The 17840-nt window shown below is 61.3% G+C and overlaps 3 protein-coding genes across 3 annotated transcripts; 2 read left to right on the forward strand and 1 right to left on the reverse strand.

Annotated features, from left to right (window-relative positions):
* Positions 1-590: 590 nt before the first annotated feature.
* On the reverse strand, positions 591-3884 carry LOC311189296 (uncharacterized protein). The gene is made up of 3 exons (XM_084260930.1): positions 3434-3884; positions 2710-3271; positions 591-2530 (listed from the first exon to the last, which is right to left on the reverse strand). Exons 2-3 carry the CDS (start codon positions 3269-3271, stop codon positions 1140-1142), a joined length of 1953 nt encoding a protein of 650 aa, XP_084117056.1. The 5' UTR covers positions 3434-3884; the 3' UTR covers positions 591-1139.
* A 3239-nt stretch (positions 3885-7123) lies between these two features.
* Positions 7124-8977, forward strand: LOC311189143 (uncharacterized protein; the record flags this gene model as incomplete). The annotated part of the gene is made up of 3 exons (XM_084260723.1): positions 7124-7245; positions 7751-8439; positions 8769-8977. The coding sequence occupies 3 exons, from the start codon at positions 7124-7126 to the stop codon at positions 8975-8977; spliced, it is 1020 nt and encodes a 339-aa protein (XP_084116849.1).
* A 1808-nt stretch (positions 8978-10785) lies between these two features.
* On the forward strand, positions 10786-13240 carry LOC311189144 (uncharacterized protein; the record flags this gene model as incomplete). The annotated part of the gene is made up of 3 exons (XM_084260724.1): positions 10786-11539; positions 11747-11837; positions 12020-13240. The coding sequence occupies 3 exons, from the start codon at positions 10786-10788 to the stop codon at positions 12975-12977; spliced, it is 1803 nt and encodes a 600-aa protein (XP_084116850.1). The 3' UTR covers positions 12978-13240.
* Between the last annotated feature and the right edge of the window lie 4600 nt (positions 13241-17840).

Raw genomic sequence — 17840 nt, forward strand, 5'->3', positions numbered from 1 at the left:
TGGTGCAGTTTCAGGTTGCTAAAGCCTTATAGGAACTGGGGCAGGAGTGTGTGTGGGGGGGGTGTGGGGTGTGTCTGAATTTCCACTCCTTTGGAGTCCACTCACACGCTCCCCTTCAACAAACCACGTCCTGAACTGTTCACAGGCAAAACACCCTCTGTCATTTTAGCATCACTCCTGATTCGAGCTGTTGGACGTGGTTTAGAGCTCCCCACACCACCCTTAACCCCCAGTTTGGGGTCTGTCAGCAATTATTCCTTTGCAGCTGGCAACATCCACCTGGAGAACTGACACTTGAGTCTCTGTGTCCACTAAAAACCCAACAGGAGTTTGGGAAGGACCCAGGGGGGAAGCAATGACCAAGTCCCCTTTATGATTTCCCTTGAGCCTCCTTAAGTAGACCTCCCAGCCACCCCCCAGCTCGCTGCTTGGGGACAGGGGAAGGAGCTCCCCTTCCCTCCTGCAAAGAGCCACCTTGGATTTTGTGTCCCACTGCCTGGGGAATCCTATTTCCCTGTCAGCCCCAGGAGCTGCAGTAGGTTTGTGGTTCCCTCGGGCTGACTGAAGATGAAATGACACCAAACAATGAGATGAACGCTTTATTTCTGGCAGAAGCAGCCAGGCCTTGGCAGGTGTAAGGGCAGGAGGTGTGGCCTCCTGCAGAAACACTAATTTTTCTAGAAGAAAGAGAGGAAATGGTGAAAAGGAATGGAGTGAGGGAGAGATCTCATCGTCCTTGCATCCCGTGATGGTGACGATGGCCGGGGCGGTGCTCTGGTGATGGAGCTGGGCACGGCTCCTCAGGTCTGTGTCTTCTCCAGTCTATTCTCTAGTTATCCCCTTGACAACTGACATGGTTCCTGTTCACAAATGGTCTTGGTCTTCTGCCCAGGTGACACATGAACTTTGGCCATATCTGCTGTTCCAGGCCAGGTTGGCTGGGGCCCTGGGCAGCCTTGTGCAGCTCCAGGCCTGGAGGTTGGTGGCCCTGCCTGTGGCAGGGGGTTGGAGCTCTGGGACCCTTGGGAGTCCCTCCCAGCCCAGCCCAGGCTGGGATTCTGGGATTCTGTGGTGCTGGGAATACAGAGCTGTGAATCCTCCAGCACACCCTCCTCAACTGTCCCTTCCTTTGTGGCTGGTTATCGTTCTGTAGCTGGTCCTTCCCCAGCACACCGGCCGCTTTCTGGCACCGCCTGCAGCCTCTGGTGGGTCCTCAGGTGCCTCTTCATGTTACACTTCTGGGAGAAGGCCTTGCCACACTCATTGCACTTGTGGGGCTTCACACCTGAGTGGATGCGCTGGTGGGCAGTGAGGTTACCACTGTCCTTGAAGGCCTTGGGGCACTGGGCACAGGCAAAGGGTCTTTCCCCAGTGTGGATGCGCTGATGAACTGTGAGGTTCTTCTTGTCCCTGAAGGCCTTGGGGCAGTGGGCACAGGCAAAGGGCCTTTCTCCAGTGTGGATGCGCTGGTGGACAGCGAGGGTCCTCTTGTCCTTGAAGGCCTTGGGGCAGTGTGAGCAGGAAAAGGGGCGCTCCCTTGTGTGGACCAGCTGGTGGGCCAGGAGGGTGTTCTTACACCTGAAGGCCTTGGGGCAGCGGTCGCAGGCAAAGGAGCGTTCCCTGGTGTGGATGAGCTGGTGGGTTGCGAGGGCCTTTTTATACATGAAGGCCTTGGGGCAGTGGGGACAGGCAAATGCTCGCTCGGTGCTGTGAGTGCGCTGGTGGACAGCGAGGGTCCCGCTGTCCCTGAAGGCCTTGGGGCACCGGTCACAGACGAAGGGTCGTTCCCCAGTGTGGACACGCTGGTGGATGATGAGACTCTTCTTGTCCCTGAAGGCCTTGGGGCACTTGTCACAGGGAAAAGGGCGCTCGCCGGTGTGGACATACTGGTGGGCCATGAGGGGCTTCTTGGCCTTGAAGGCCTTGGGGCAGTGGGCACAGACAAAGGGGCGCTCCCCAGTGTGGACCCGCTGGTGGGCAGCGAGGGTCTTCTTATACTTGAAGGCCTTGGGGCAGAGGGCACAGGCAAACGGGAGCTCCAGGGAGTGAGTGTCCTGGTGCGCTGTGAGGCTGCTGCTGTCCCTGAAGGCCTTGGGGCACTGCTCACAGGCAAAGGGTCGCTCCCCAGTGTGAATGCGCTGGTGGATGACCAGACTGGACTTATCACTGAACTGGTGGCCGCAGTCCCTGCAGGTGAAGGGCTTCTCACCGCTGTGCACGTACTGGTGTCTCTGCAGGTTATGCTTGTAGCTGAAGCGCTTGTCACAGTCGGGACAGACGAACGGACGCTCGCCTGTGTGGCTCCGCATGTGGATACCTAATGCTGACTTGCTCCTGAAGCTCTTGTTGCACTCAGGACACGTTGGGGGGGTCTTCCCTGGCCTTCGGGGAGTTTTGCTGGGCTGGGGGCGAGGGCGACCTGATGACCCCCCCGGGCGCCTGCCCGTCTTGGGCATCCCTGGGAGTGGGGCAGTGGGTGCCAGCAGATCCTCAGGGACCACATCGGTCTCCATCTGCGTCCCACTGGCTGCTGGGGAGAAGAGGCCCAGGTCACAGCCGGGGATGCCATGGGCATGTGGGACCCCATCCCATACCCAGTGGCACAGGCAACCCCGCAGCCCCCCGCCCTTCCTGGTGCACACAGCATCTGGTGCCAAGGGGATGGTGCTGCTGGAGCCACCACCCCTCCCACTGCCCCCCGGTACCCACCTGGCACAGGGGTCTGGTGCTGCTGTCCTGTCCTGGCAGGGTCTGGCATGCATGGTATCTCTTCTCGCTCCAGCTGGCAGATGATCTCTGGCTTGACAGCGACCTGGCCTGTCCGGGGCAGACAGAGAGGCACCCTCCCCTGCACTGCTGGGATGGCGGCACCGGCCACCCCCTCCCCAGACCCAGCATCACCCCATTCTATCACACATATCACATCCCAGCCCAGCCCAGCCTCTCCCCCAGCCCCGCTCTCCGCAGGGGAGAGGCTGCCTGGCCGGGCACAACCCGGCAGCTCAAGCCCGACATCCCAAGCCCTCCGGCAGCGCTCGCGCAGCCACGGCCACAGCCCGACTCTCCCTCCCAAGGGCTCCAGCTCAGCCCCGCAGCTCAGCTGCGGCCCCAGCCCGGCCCCGCCGCCACCGACACACTCCTCACCCAGCCAGGCCAGCGCCCGGTAGTTGTCCAGCATCACCTCCCGGTAGAGCCGCCGCTGCCAGCCCGACAGCTCTGCCCACTCCTCGGCCGAGAAGTGGATGGCCACGTCCTCAAACGTCACCGCCATCTGCAGCCAGAAGCACGCCCGGCTCAGCACGCCCTGCCGCGCCTTCGCCCGGCACCGCGGCCGGAATCCTGCCGGGGCCGGCCAGGGCCCCGCCGGCACCGGGCTCTCCGGCAGCGCGACGGAGGGCGCCGGCCGCTCGGCCGGGACAGCCCCGAGACCCACCTTGCCGGGCACAAGACCTGCCGAGAGCCGCCCGCCCGTCCAGCCGGAGCCTGACGGAGCCCCGGGCAAAGCCCCGGACCCCCGGCCGTGCCCCGCGCCGCCGGCCGACCCGGCGCAAAGGCCCGGAGCGGCCCGGGCAACGGCTCGTCGGGAAGCTCCCGGCTCCCGCCTCGGCCTCCGGCACCCGAGCGGAGCGGGAGGACGACGGCTCTGCGGGGCAGGCCGGGGGGCCGAGCACCCGGCCGGGCCGCGGGCAGGAACAAGGGCGGTCTGGGAGCCGCCGGCCGCCTCGGCCCGGGAGCACCGCCCGCCGCCGGTGCAGCACGGGAGGTGTAGTCCCGCCGCTCCGCTCCGCTCCGCTCCGCCCGGCTCGGCTCAGGGACCGGGTCTCCCCGCGGCCCCGCCCGCCGCTGGCCCCGGGCGCGGCTCAGCCCCGGGCGGCAGCCGAGCCCCAGCACGGGCCGGGGAGGGACCGGCGGGACGGACGGAACCCCGCGGGGGATGAGAGGAGGCGGTTCCCGGCCCAGCCGCGGGGCCGAGCACACGGCAGCCAGAGCCGCCGGGACCCGCGCGGTTCCTCCCCGGCCCGGCCCGGCCCGTCCCGCTCCCCCCGCTCGCTCCGAAGCCGCCCGGGCCCGGAGCCGCCCGGCCCGGAGCCGCCCTGCCCCGGCCGCGCTGCTGGTACCTCGGCCCGGCCTGACGGGGATGTGCCGAGGTTCCGCCTCGCGGGTTCCGGTGCGGACGGGGGAGCGGGGGGGTGCGGGGCAGCTTCCGCAACCAGCAGCAGCCCGACGCTCTCTGCAGCCCCCAGACAACAAACATCGGCCGGCTCAAGGCTGCTGCCCGAGGCCGAGCCACTGGGTGCCGGTCACAGCCCCCCCGGGAGTCATGTTTGGGAGGAAAAAAACCGCAATCAGCCTCTTTTTGCCCCCGGGAAGGGAGGGAGAAGGTGGGAGAGGCAGCAAGGGCAGGGAAGGAGAAGGAAGGGACACTCCAGAGGCCAGATCAGCGATTCCCCTGCAGCCCGTGCAGAGGCCCCCGGTGAGGCCGCTGTGCCCCCAGCCCAGGGGGGTATCAATTCCGAGCTGTGACTCCTCTAATTAGGGGTTTATAGAGAGTGTCCGCCCCCAAGGGCCCTTTTAATGTTTTTCCCTTACCAGAGACCATATTAAGTAGGAGGGAAACAATTCGCTCCCCTTGTGGGGTTAGAGCCCAGCCCCCGTCATTATAGGACTCTCCTGGGTCTGTGATGGGGTTTTCATCTTCCTTGGTATATCCGGCTTTACCTTCTAGGGAGATCTGCCTGTCAGGGACCAAAGCCCCTTCTGCTCTTACCTGTCTTTTGGCTGCTTCTTTTGCCTCTCCATCTGCCAGCTCGTTCCCTTGTTCCTGTCGAGAACCCACTTTGTGATGGGCTTCACCATGTGTGATCACCACTTCTCCGGGAGGTTGGACTGTCCCCAGCGGTTTCAGGATCTATTCTGTGTGTTTAGTGTTTGTCCTTGAGAAGTCACAGTCCTCTTCCCTTCCAAATAGCTCCATGCACAGCTCCAAAGGCCTGTTTTCAGAATCCCAGAGTGACCAGGTTGGAAAAGCCCTTTAAGCCCATCCAGTCCAACCATTCCCACCCTGAGCCAAACCAGATCCCTGAGCACCTCATCAGCTCAGCTGGGAGGGCAAAGTTCTTCCCTGGCAGAGTTGTGGGGCTGTGGCACAGGCTGCCCAGGGAGGGGCTGAGTCCCCAGCCCTGGGGGTGTTTAACAGAGGGGAGATGAGGTGCTCAGGGCTCTGGTTCAGCTCAGGATGGGAATGGTTGGGCTGGATGGGCTCAAAGGGCTTTTCCAGCCTGGGGACTCTGTGGTTCTGGGATTCTGTGAGTCAGGGACCTCAGGCAGCAGGTGCTATTGGGAATACACTGGGACCCCAGTACCCTTGGGCTTCCTGCCCCGAGGGCCGTTTTCTGTCTCCTCTGCTGAGGGGAACTCCACACATCCACAGTTTCGGTGTCTCTGCTGCTTTTCTTGTGATTTTCGCAATTCGGTGGCACTCAGGGGTGTCTGGCTGGTGGTGACAGTGGGCTCTGTGGCCTCATCACCCTCACAGGCTTTTATGGCCGCAGTTTGGGTGAAGGGTCACGTTCAGCTTTTCCTTTTCCCGTTTCCCAGGGGTAGTGGGAAGGGACCTTTGTTTCCATGAGGTCTCTTACTTTAGGCAATCTAGAGAAACCAGGGCCATTCTCAAGATCGTCATCACCGGCTGATGAGCCCATTCCAATATTAATTGCCTTTCCCTTCCAAAAAATCACTCAGGCTGCTCCACAAGTATCTGGAGACACCATGGAGACACCAATTAACTTTTCTTTGGCCGCTGTTTTCCCCGTTCCCATTTCACCTGTAGCTCTTTCCCCAGCTCCAAAAGAGACTCCTTATGCTCCCTCTGGCTTTGTTCAAAACGCTGTTTGTCCTTCCCAAAGCACCACAAATCACTGGTTGCCCCTTACCAGCTCCACATTCAGGTTTTTTTGCCAAGTCCTTTATCCGCCCGCTGCTGCTGTCGGGACGGGGAACATCCCTCTGCCCAACCGCACCCTTTAAGAGCCGGATAAGCTTTATAACATCCCAGAATCCCAGACTCACCAGGTTGGAAAAGACCTTTGAAGATCATGAAGTCCAACCATTCCCATCCTGAGCTGACCCAGCTCCCTGAGCACCTCATCTCCCCTCTGTTAGACACCCCCAGGGCTGGGGACTCAGCCCCTCCCTGGACTTTCAGCAAATCCAAAAGTGGGGAGCAGTCAAGATCAGGCTCATCCCTGGTTACTGTGACCTTCTGCCAGAGAAATCAGGTCTCCTTTAAACGACACACCTGCTGTCCCCTATCCCAAACCCTCCTTACTCGCAGAGTATCCCCCTTCTGACGCCAAATTCAATATCATGTCCCCCTGGGTGGGCAAACCAGGGAGATTCAGGCTGCCTGTCCCTTCCCAGCTGATGGGTCTGTGCAGTTTCCCTTTGCTCCCTGTCCCAGGGCCAGGTTCTCCCTCTCTTGGCCAGGGAATACCCTGGTGAGATGAGCTCCTGTAACCCTCTGCGCTCCTCAGGAGTGACAACAGTGACCCAGGAGCTCGGAGCAAAGTCCAACTTCACAGCCAGTGGGATTATAAAGCTGGACAAGCCCACACAAAGAGATACACTGGGAGCAAGGGATTGCCATGCGTAGAACTTGGCCAAACTGGGAACCCTGTTAGGATTACGTGCTGAGAACAAGGCAAGGGGCTGGGAGAGGGGTGTCACCACCCAGGGGTCCAGCGTAGGTCGGTTTAAAGGTGCAGTCCTTGGATGGAGGGCACACACCAGATGTCCCAAACCTGCACCTTTGGTGGTCCCTGGCCCCGGCCTGCAGGGAGGTGGAGCCCATCGTGCATAGGCTTTGAGTCACAGAGTGTTCTGGAAATGAGTCGGTGGGGAATGGGAGTCCCAAGGGCGTATTTGACCCCCCAGCCGGGCTGATGGAGCCATGACCCTGTACAGTGGCCTCACACTGGGTTTTAGCAAGGCAGCGCTCTGCCTGTCCCTGTCCCGTGTCGGAGAAGGGCAGGATCCTGGCTGTCCGAGTGGGTACTGACTGAGCGGCTGCCCTTGCAGGGACAGTGTCCAGAGGGATATCAGATGAGGAGCCCACCTAAGCACAATGTCCAGTCTGTCGAGTGGCTGCTTTGAGATCAGGAGTCTACAGGCCCTTCCAGCCGTGGGAGATGGAGGAGGCCCTGGTCCAACCCCCGCAGATGCCTGCGGGACTGAGCCCCTTGTGAGGCAAGAGGGAGTCCCCAAAACATTCCTCAGCTGCCGCAGGTTCTGTTCTCTTGCCAGAGAGATTGTTTGAGACAGACCACTCATCCTGGTCTCCGTGGAACGGTATTTGGAACAATACAGGGGGCAGCCGTGGGGGGCAGGCAGTTGGTGGGGGGGAATGTCCCTTGGGGCAGTGGGAGCCACGCAGGGTGACTGTCCACCCGGTCCTTGCTGGGTGGATGTGGGAGTCCCTATCCCGGGGTCCAGGGGGCCCAGTGCCCCCCCAGACATTCCTGGGGTGCTGAGCGGGGCCGGGACACGGGGTCATGGCACATCCGTGTCACTGGGGGGCACAGCCAGCTGTATCCTGGTCCCTCTGTGTGTGGGGGTGTGTGTGGGGGGGACAGAGTCCTAATCCCTCATCCCAAACGGTGCCGGATGCAGGGTTCCGTCCGTCCTGCCGGTCCCTCCCCGGCCCGTGCTGGGGCTCGGCTGCCGCCCGGGGCTGAGCCGCGCCCGGGGCCAGCGGCGGGCGGGGCCGCGGGGAGACCCGGTCCCTGAGCCGAGCCGGGCGGAGCGGAGCGGCGGGACTACACCTCCCGTGCTGCACCGGCGGCGGGCGGTGCTCCCGGGCCGAGGCGGCCGGCGGCTCCCAGACCGCCCTTGTTCCTGCCCGCGGCCCGGCCGGGTGCTCGGCCCCCCGGCCTGCCCCGCAGAGCCGTCGTCCTCCCGCTCCGCTCGGGTGCCGGAGGCCGAGGCGGGAGCCGGGAGCTTCCCGACGAGCCGTTGCCCGGGCCGCTCCGGGCCTTTGCGCCGGGTCGGCCGGCGGCGCGGGGCACGGCCGGGGGTCCGGGGCTTTGCCCGGGGCTCCGTCAGGCTCCGGCTGGACGGGCGGGCGGCTCTCGGCAGGTCTTGTGCCCGGCAAGGTGGGTCTCGGGGCTGTCCCGGCCGAGCGGCCGGCGCCCTCCGTCGCGCTGCCGGAGAGCCCGGTGCCGGCGGGGCCCTGGCCGGCCCCGGCAGGATTCCGGCCGCGGTGCCGGGCGAAGGCGCGGCAGGGCGTGCTGAGCCGGGCGTGCTTCTGGCTGCAGATGGCGGTGACGTTTGAGGACGTGGCCATCCACTTCTCGGCCGAGGAGTGGGCAGAGCTGTCGGGCTGGCAGCGGCGGCTCTACCGGGAGGTGATGCTGGACAACTACCGGGCGCTGGCCTGGCTGGGTGAGGAGTGTGTCGGTGGCGGCGGGGCCGGGCTGGGGCGGGTGGGATGGAGTGGGCTGGGACGTGATATGTGTGATGGGATGGGAATGGGGGGGGAGTTGATGGAATGGGATACGTGGGGATAGATGGGTAGGATGGTGGTGGGATGTGCCCAGCCCTTGGTAAAGAAAGGCTTCCTCCTGGCCACTCTCAAGAGGTGCTGAAGCCATTGCCAGGCAGGGGCAGCAGAGAGGAGCAGAGCTGGGGTGATGCTGGGTCTGGGGAGGGGGTGGCCGGTGCCGCCATCCCAGCAGTGCAGGAGAGGGTGCCTCTCTGTCTGCCCTGGTCAGGCCAGGTCGCTGTCAAGCCAGAGATCATCTGCCAGCTGGAGCGAGAAGAGATGCCGTGTGTGCCAGACCCTCCCAGGATGCAGCAGCAGCACCAGACCCCTGTGCCAGGCAAGTACCTGGGAGGTGTGGAGGCTTCCTGCAGCACCATCCCTTTGGCCCCAGATGCTGTGTGCACCAGGACGTTTGAGTTGGGGTTCCTGTGCCACTGAGCATGTCATGGGGTCCCACGTGCCCATGGCATCCCCGGCAGTGACCTTGAGCTCTTCTCCCCAGCAGCCAGCAGGATGCAGATGGAGGCCGATGGGGTCCCTGAGGGTCTGCTGGCAACAGCTGCCCCGCTCCCAGGGATCCCCAAGACAGGCAGGAGACGTCAGGAAAATTTGGCCCACAGCAGGAGCAAGGGAGGGTCATCAGTGTGCCGACAACCTCACCCCAGCAAAACACCGCGAAGGCTGGAGAAGACCCCCCCAACGTGTCCTGAGTGCAACAAGAGCTTCAGGAGTAATTTTGATCGTATTCTCCACATGCGGAGTCACACAGGGAAGCACCTGCTTGTGTGTCCCGACTGTGGCAAGAGATTCAGCCGTAAGTTTAACTTGCTGAGGCACCAGCGCGTGCACAGCGGTGAGAAGCCCTTCACCTGCAGGGACTGCGGCCACCAGTTCAGACAGTTGCCCCACCTGGTCATCCACCAGCGCAGCCACACTGGGGAGCGACCCTTTGCCTGTGACCAGTGCCCCAAGGCCTTCAGGTACAAGAAGAACCTCATGGCCCACCAGTATGTCCACACTGGGGAGCGCCCTTTTCCCTGTAACAAGTGCCCCAAGGCCTACAGGGACAGGAGGAACCTCACTGCCCACCAGCGCATCCACACCGAGCAAGCGTTTTCCTGCCCCCACTGCCCCAAGGCCTTCATCTATAAAGGGGAACTCGCAGCCCACCAGCTCGTGCACACGGGGGAGCGTCCCTTTGCCTGTGACCAGTGTCCCAAGGCCTTCAGGTACAAGAACAACCTCAGTTCCCACCAGCTCATCCACACAGGTGTGAAGCCCCACCAGTGTGACCAGTGTGGCAAGACCTTCACTCTGAAGAAAAACCTGGAGAAGCACCTGAGGACCCACCAGAGGCTGCAGGCGGTGCCAGAAAGCAGCCACTGTTCTGAAGAAGGTCCATCTGATACCGGCTCACTGGGTGAGGAGTGTCTCTAGCGTGGTGGAGCCGGGCTGGGGCTGCAGTTGAGCTGCGGGGCTGAGCTGGAGCCCTTGGGAGGGAGAGTCGGGCTGTGGCCGTGGCTGCGCGAGCGCTGCCGGAGGGCTTGGGATGTCGGGCTTGAGCTGCCGGGTTGTGCCCGGCCAGGCAGCCTCTCCCCTGCGGAGAGCGGGGCTGGGGGAGAGGCTGGGCTGGGGTGGGATGTGATATGTGTGATAGAATGGGGTGATGCTGGGTCGGGGGAGGGGGTGGCCGGTGCTGCCATCCCAGCAGTGCAGGAGAGGGTGCCTCTCTGTCTGCCCTGCCAGGCCAGGTCGCTGTCAAGCCAGAGATCATCTGCCAGCTGGAGCGAGAAGAGATGCCGTGCGTGCCAGACCCTGCCAGGACACAGCAGCACCAGACCCCTGTGCCAGGCAAGTCTCGGGTGGCTGTGGGAGGGGTTGCTGGTTACAGCAGCACCGATCCTTTGGCCCCAGGTGCTTTGTGCACCAGGAATTTTGGTGGACTGGTGGGGTGCCTGTGCCGCTGGGCATGGTGTGGGGTCCCACATGCCCATGGAATCCACAGCAGTGACCTTGGCTTCTTCTCCCCAGCAGCCAGCGGGATACAGATGGAGGCCAGTGGGATTCCTGAGGGTCTGCTGGCACCCACCGCCCTACTGCTGGGGATGCCCAAGAAGGGCAGGAGGCGTTGGGCAAACTTGACCCACAGCAGGAGCCCCAGGGGGTCATCGGGGCACCCTTGCCCCCAGCCAACATGTCCTGAGTGCAACAAGAGCTTCAGGTACAAGTCACATTTACTTGTCCACATGCGGATCCACACAGGCGAGCGTCCGTTCGTCTGTCCCGACTGTGGCAGGAGCTTCAGCCAGAAGTGTAACTTGCTGACTCACCAGCGTGTGCACACTGGTGAGAAGCCCTTCACCTGCAGGGACTGCGGCCACCAGTTCAGTGATAAATCCTGCCTGATCAGGCACCAGCGCATCCACACTGGGGAGAGACCCTTCGCCTGTGACCAGTGCCCCAAGGCCTTCAGGGACAAGAAGAACCTCATGGCCCACCAGGACCTCCACACTGGGGAGCGCCCTTTTCCCTGTGACAAGTGCCCCAAGGCCTACAGGGACAGGAGGAACCTCACTGCCCACCAGCGCATCCACACTGGGGAGCGTCCCTTCATCTGTGACCAGTGCCCCAAGGCCTTCAGGGAGAAGAGGTACCTCACTGCCCACCAGCGCATCCACACTGGGGATAGAGCATTTCCCTGTCCCCACTGCCCCAAGGCTTTCAGGGAGAAGAATAAAGTCACTGAACATGAGCGCATCCACACTGGGGAAAGACCCTTCACCTGTGCCCAATGCCCCAAGGCCTTCAGGGACAAGAGCACCCTCACTGTCCACCAGCGCATCCACACAGGTGTGAGACCTCACAAATGTGACCAGTGTGGCAAGGCCTTCACCCAGAAGGGTAACCTGGAGAAGCACCTGAGGATCCACCAGAGGCTCCAGGTGGTGCCAGAAAGCGGCCGCTGTTCTGAAGAAGGTCCATCTGATACCGGCTCGCTGGGTGAGGAGTGTCTCTAGCATGTTGGAGCTGGGCTGGGGCCGCAGTTGAGCTGCGGGGCTGAGCTGGAGCCCTTGGGAGGGAGAGTCGGGCTAGGGTGGGATGGAGTGGGCTGGGATGTGATATGTGTGATGGGATGGGAATGGGGGGGGAGTTGATGGAATGGGATATCTGGGGATAGATGGGTAGGATGGTGGTGGGATGTGCCAGAGATCATCTGCCAGCTGCAGCGAGAAGAGATGCCGTGCGTGCCAGACCCTCCCAGGATGCAGCAGCAGCACCAGACCCCTGTGCCAGGCAAGTACCGGGTGTTTGTTGGAGGGGTGGGGGTTCCAGCAGCACCTTCCCCTTGGCACTAGATGCTGTGTGCACCAGGAAGGGTGGGGTGCTGTTGGGGTGCCTGTTCCACTGGTCATGGGATGGGGTCCCATATGCCCACGGCATCCCCAGCAGTGACCTCATCCTCTTCTCCCCAGCAGCCAGCGGGACTCAGACGGAGGCCGGTGGGGTCCCTGAGGGTCTGCTGGCACCCACCGCCCCACTCCCAGGGATGCCCAAGACGGGCAGGAGACATCAGGAGAACTTGGCCCACAGCAGGAGACCAGGGGGGTCATTGGGGCGCCCTCATCCCCAGCCCAGCAAAACACCCCGAAGGCTGGAGAAGACCCGCCCAACGTGTCCTGAGTGCAACAAGAGCTTCAGCAGGAAGTCACATTTACTTGTCCACATGCGGATCCACACTGGGGAGCGTCCGTTTGTCTGTCCCGACTGTGGCAGGGGCTTCAGCACCAAGTGTTACTTGCAGACTCACCAGCGCATGCACAGCGGTGAGAAGCCCTTCACCTGCAGGGACTGCGGCCTCCAGTTCAGGCAGTTGCAACACGTTGTCATGCACCGGCGCGTCCACACTGGGGAAAGACCCTTCACCTGCGACCAGTGCCCCAAGGCCTTCAGGTACAAGAACAACCTCAAGGCCCACCAGCTCGTGCACACTGGGGAGCAACCCTTTGCCTGCACCCACTGTCCCAAGGCCTTCAGGTACAAAACCAACCTCAAGGCCCACCAGCGCATCCACACTGGGGAAAGACCCTTCATCTGTGCCCAGTGCCCCAAGGCCTTCAGGAGCAGGGCTAAACTCACTGCCCACCAGAGCATCCACACAGGAGTGAAGCCCCACAAGTGTGACCAGTGTGGAAAGACCCTCAGCAAGAAGCATGACCTGAAGAATCACCTCAAGATCCACCAGAGGCTGCAGGCGGTGCCAGAAAGCGGCCGGTGTGCTGGGGAAGGTCCATCCCAGCAGGAGGGGCTGGCAGAGGACAAGCCCTTCCAGTGCAGCCTCTGTGAGGAGCGGTTTCAGGATGAGGGGATGATGCTGGCTCACCAGGGCACCCACAGCACCCCCAGCCTGTTGGCACCCCCCCAGCCTGGCACCTCCTGAACCTGCTGCTGAGGGGCCGTGGTGGCCGGGGGCTGCAGGGATGTCCTGCTCTGCCTGGCTGAGCCTGGCTGGAGGGCAGGAGCCCACCAAAGCCCCTGTGTCAGTCGGGAAGTGAAGGTGTAAGGAAAGGCTGGTGGGTGAAGACAGGGAGAGGGAGAGGTCACCCACCAGTGACCGTCATGGGAAAACAGACTGGGCTGGGGAAGAAAGAATTTCCTTTGTTCTCAAATTGGGAGTGATGAGAAATAAATGTCATTCTCAGAACCCCTCCCCCAGCCCTCTCTTCTTCCCGGGCTCAGCTTCCCTCCTGATTTCTCTCCCTCCTTCCCCCAGCAGCTCCCGAGGCTGGGAATGGGGGTTGTGCTCAGCCCATCTCACCGTGTGCCCGCTCTGCTGTCGTGTTCCCAGCTTTGCAAGGACGAGCTGGAGTTGTTGGTCTCAGTTCATTTCCAACTGCTTCACGGGGTGTTTTAGGCTCAGTTAGAGGTGAACAGACACTAGATGCAGTCGGCTGTACACTTGTGTTCACGTTTTTTCCTTCCAGAGGCACAATAGTGCGGGGGGGTGGTGCAGACTGTGGTGGCAGATTTATGCACACTACTCTCTCCCCTTCCCAGTCAGTGCCGACAGATTCATCACTCTGCTCTGATCACAGTGTTACTCCTTGGCACAGTGACTGGGCTGGGTGAAAGGGACCCAGAAACACCAGCACATCCTCTGCAGCAGGTTTTATCCCTCTCTGAATCAGTTCTGTGGAACTGGAGTTAAAGCTGCAGAGGCTGAAGGGGCAGCAACACGTTCTGCCTCCTCTCCAGTTAAAGTCCTTTTAATTAATTCCCAGAGTCATTAATGACTGAGCTTCTTTCACCCCATCCAAGGCTCCCTCAAAGATTTGAGCTCCGACAGCTTCCCAAGCAGGTAAAGCAAATGCTGTGTTCACACTTGTGGTCAGTTCTCTCTCTTTGCTCCACAAAAGGGGCTGATCCCAGAGACTTTGCATCAGTTTTAATTCCTCTCTTAGAGAGAGTGGTGGGGGGGTGTCACTGCCTCCTGCTATGGGGGGGGGGGTGTCACTGCCTCCTGCTATGGGGGGGGGTGTCACTGCCTCCTGCTATGGGGGGGGGGGGAGTGTCACTGCCTCCTGCTATGGGGGGGGGGGGGGGGGGGGGAGTGTCACTGCCGCCTCCTCACCTTTACCGAGCGTGTTCCCCGTGTTCCCCGTTCCCCCCGGCCGCTCACCTGGTGGCCAAGATTCGGTTCCTTCCCCGGCAGCGCTGCACTGCCCGGCCCAGAGGCCGCCGTCCTTCCCCCTCAGAGGACGCACCGGCCGTGGACAGACGGAACTCCGGCTGGTTGCCGCCCCCAAGGCTCTCGCCCTCCTATACCAGCCACAGTAGGATCCTCCTCAGGATCCGTGACGGGGGTTATTGCTCTCCCATTCCAGCCCTTCTTCGTGGCTGTTCGGAATCCTGACGACACAGAGGTCCTTTGGTCCCTGTCCAGGAGCCCAAGCTGCGGCCTCAGCTCGGGTCAGTGTGATCAGTGCTGAGCTCGTTTCTCCACACACACACACACACAGCTTGTATATATTTGTCTCAGGACACGAGTTCCATCCCATTGCCACTGGCTCTGTGCTCTGATCAGGCGCCTGACCTGTGTCTCACTGTTGCTCATAGCTGGTTAAGGCTGCACAGTCACATTGCTCCTGTGTAAGGCAGTTGTTCACACTCCTGCAGGTTGTTAGCTCATGGATTGTGTCTTACAAGCTCCTGTCCTCACAGACACCTCCCCTCCTCTTACTGCATACCGACGTGTCTCTGCTGCCTTCCCCAGGCCTGATTCCATGGGGGTTGGAGCTGTGGGTTTCCCAATCACCAGTCGGAAACCAGTTAACCCAGTTACAAGCTCATTTTTATTGACTTATCAGGCGGCCACACGCAGAGCGGCGCTGGGCGGCCGCACAGGCTCCGCTCTGCCAGCGGCGCGCGGGGGCCCCGTCCCAGTTTAGGTTTCTATGGTCTTTACGTTCCGGGTCCCGACTGTTTCACTGAGGCTCCCGCTTGATCTTCTGCACATGCGCCAGTTGTTGTCACGGGGTCTCTTCTACCTCCTGGTGGTGGACGGGATGAAGTTGCTCCTCTTCCTCGCTTGTCCCTTAGTTGACCCCCCTCCCATATTTGGTCATCTTTAACAGCAAGTTCATCCATCGGCTACTTGATTCCTATGGGTTTCTACTTCTAAGAGACCTATAACTCAATTCAATGCTTCTTCAGCAACTTCCAAGACACCTTACACAATCATTCTTACAAAATCAGGATGTTACAGCCCCTTTCAAGGTACATGTGGTTTACTGAACAAAGGCTCATGCATCACACTCCAGAGTCAGAGAAATCGCCTCGTGACAAGGGCAGGCTGAGCATGGAGACAGGGTGCTCGGGCTGCCCGGAGCCAAGCAGGTGGCATGGGAAGAGATGACCAATGGGGAAGGTGAAAAACAACCCTTCAGCCTATAGCTATTTCCATGTTGTTTGGTTAACACTGTAACAAGTCCATGCAGGGGCAATAGTCATTCTGGAGCATCTTAAATACACTGGAGACTGAGTGGTGTATCAAGCCTGTCTCTACAACCACACTCACCCTCTTCTTGTCATCACCCACCAGCCTTTCCTTACACATTCTCTTGCCAGCTGACAGAGGGGCTTTGGTGGGCTCCTGCCCCCCAGCCAGGCTCAGCCAGTCAGAGCAGGACATCCCTGCAGCCCCCGTTCCCAAGGGCCCCTCAGCAGCAGTTTCAGGGGGTGTCAGGATGGGGGGGTGCCAACAGGCTGGGGGTGCTGTGGGTGCCCTGGTGAGCCAGCATCATCCCCTCATCCTGAAACCGCTCCTCACAGAGGCTGCACTGGAAGGGCTTGTCCTCTGCCAGCCCCTCCTGCTGGGATGGACCTTCCCCAGCACACCGGCCGCTTTCTGGCACCGCCTGCAGCCTCTCGTGGGTCCTCAGGTGCCTGGTCAGATAACTCTTCTGGGTGAAGGTCTTGCCACACTCATCACACTTGTAGGGCTTCACACCTGTGTGCACCCACTGGTGGTTAGTGAGGTTACCACTGTCCTTGAAGGCCTTGGGGCACTGGTCACAGGCAAATGGTCTCTCCCCAGTGTGGATGCGCTGGTGCTTGACCAGGCAGGACTTGTCCCTGAACTGGTGGCCGCAGTCCCTGCAGGTGAAGGGCTTCTCACCGGTGTGCACACGCTGGTGTGTATGCAAGTTCGACTTCTGGCTGAAGCCCCTGCCACAGTCGGGACAGACGAACGGACGCTCGCCTGTGTGGATCCGCATGTGGACAAGTAAATGTGACCTGTGCCTGAAGCTCTTGTTGCACTCAGGACATGTTGGGCGGGTCTTCTCCAGCCTCTGGGGTGCTTTGCTGGGATGGGGGTGAGCGCAGCCCGATGACCCCCTGGGGCTCCTGCTGTGGGACAAGTTCTCCTGATGCCTCCTGTCCATCTTGGGCATCTCCGGGAGTGGGGCGGTGGGTCCCAGCAGAGCCTCAGGGACCCCACTGGCCTCCATCTGCGTCCCACTGGCTGCTGGGGAGAAGAGGCCGAGGTCACTGCCGGGGATGCCATGGGCATGTGGGACCCCACACCATGGCCAACAGCACAGGCACTCCTGCCCCATCTCACCACACCCATCCCAGCCCTGTCCATTCCATTCCATCCCCATCTCACCTTCCCCTCAACCACTCCCTACCAACTCCCATCTCACACATCCCATCCCATTCCACCCAACAGCCCAATACATCCCACCACATCCAAGCCCCAATTGCACCCCATCCCGTGCCTCCCCAGTCCTGTTCATCCCACCCACCCCAGCCCAGCCTCTCCCCCAGCCCCGCTCTCCGCAGGGGAGAGGCTGCCTGGCCGGGCACAACCCGGCAGCTCAAGCCCGACATCCCAAGCCCTCCGGCAGCGCTCGCGCAGCCACGGCCACAGCCCGACTCTCCCTCCCAAGGGCTCCAGCTCAGCCCCACAGCTCAACTGCGGCCCCAGCCCGGCCCCGCCACCACCAAGACACTTCTCACCCAGCGAGCCGGTATCAGATGGATGTTCCCTGGCACACTGACTGCTTTCTGGCACCCCCTGTAGCCTCTGGTGCCTTATCAGGTGATAATTCAAGGCACTCTTCTGGGTGAAGGCCTTGCCACACTGCTCACACTTGTAGGGCTTCACACCTGCGTGGATGCGCTGGTGGTAATTGAGGCAGTTCTTTTGCCTGAAGACCTTGGGGCATCGATCACAGACAAAGGGTCTTTCCCCAGTGTGGATGCGCTTATGAACTGTGAGGTTGCTCTTGTTCCTGAAGGCCCTGGAGCATTGCGCACAGACAAAGGGTCTTTCCCCAGTGTGGATGCGCTGGTGGACAGTGAGTTTATTCTTCTCTCTGAAGGTCTTGGGGCAGTGGGCACAGACAAAGGGTCGCTCCACTGTATGGACCCGCTGGTGGACACTTAGGGACTTCTTATACCTGAAGGCTTTGGAGCAGAGGGCACAGACAAAAGGGCGCTCCAGGGAGTGAGTGTCCTGGTGCGCTTTGAGGATGCTTCTTGTCCTGAAGGCCTTGGGGCACTGGTCACAGGCAAAGGGTCTCTCCCCAGTGTGGATGCGCTGGTGCTTGACCAGGCAGGACTTGTCCCTGAACTGGTGGCCGCAGTCCCTGCAGGTGAAGGGCTTCTCACTGCTGTGCACGCGCTGGTGTCTCTGCAAGCGATACTTACGGTTGAAGCCCCTGCCACAGTCGGGACAGACGAACGGCCGCTCGCCTGTGTGGATCCGCATGTGCCTATTTAAATAGTACTTCTGACT

Source organism: Gallinula chloropus, assembly GCF_964237585.1.
Source record: "Gallinula chloropus genome assembly, chromosome: 2".
Taxonomy (NCBI): Eukaryota; Metazoa; Chordata; class Aves; order Gruiformes; family Rallidae; genus Gallinula; species Gallinula chloropus.

Coding starts and splice junctions, on each gene's coding strand:
- LOC311189296 (XM_084260930.1), bottom strand. CDS start 3,271: ATGGCGGTGACGTTTGAGGACGTGGCCATCCACTTCTCGGCCGAGGAG. Junction 2,531..2,709: donor GCACCAGACCCCTGTGCCAG/GTGGGTACCGGG, acceptor TCTTCTCCCCAG/CAGCCAGTGGGACGCAGATG.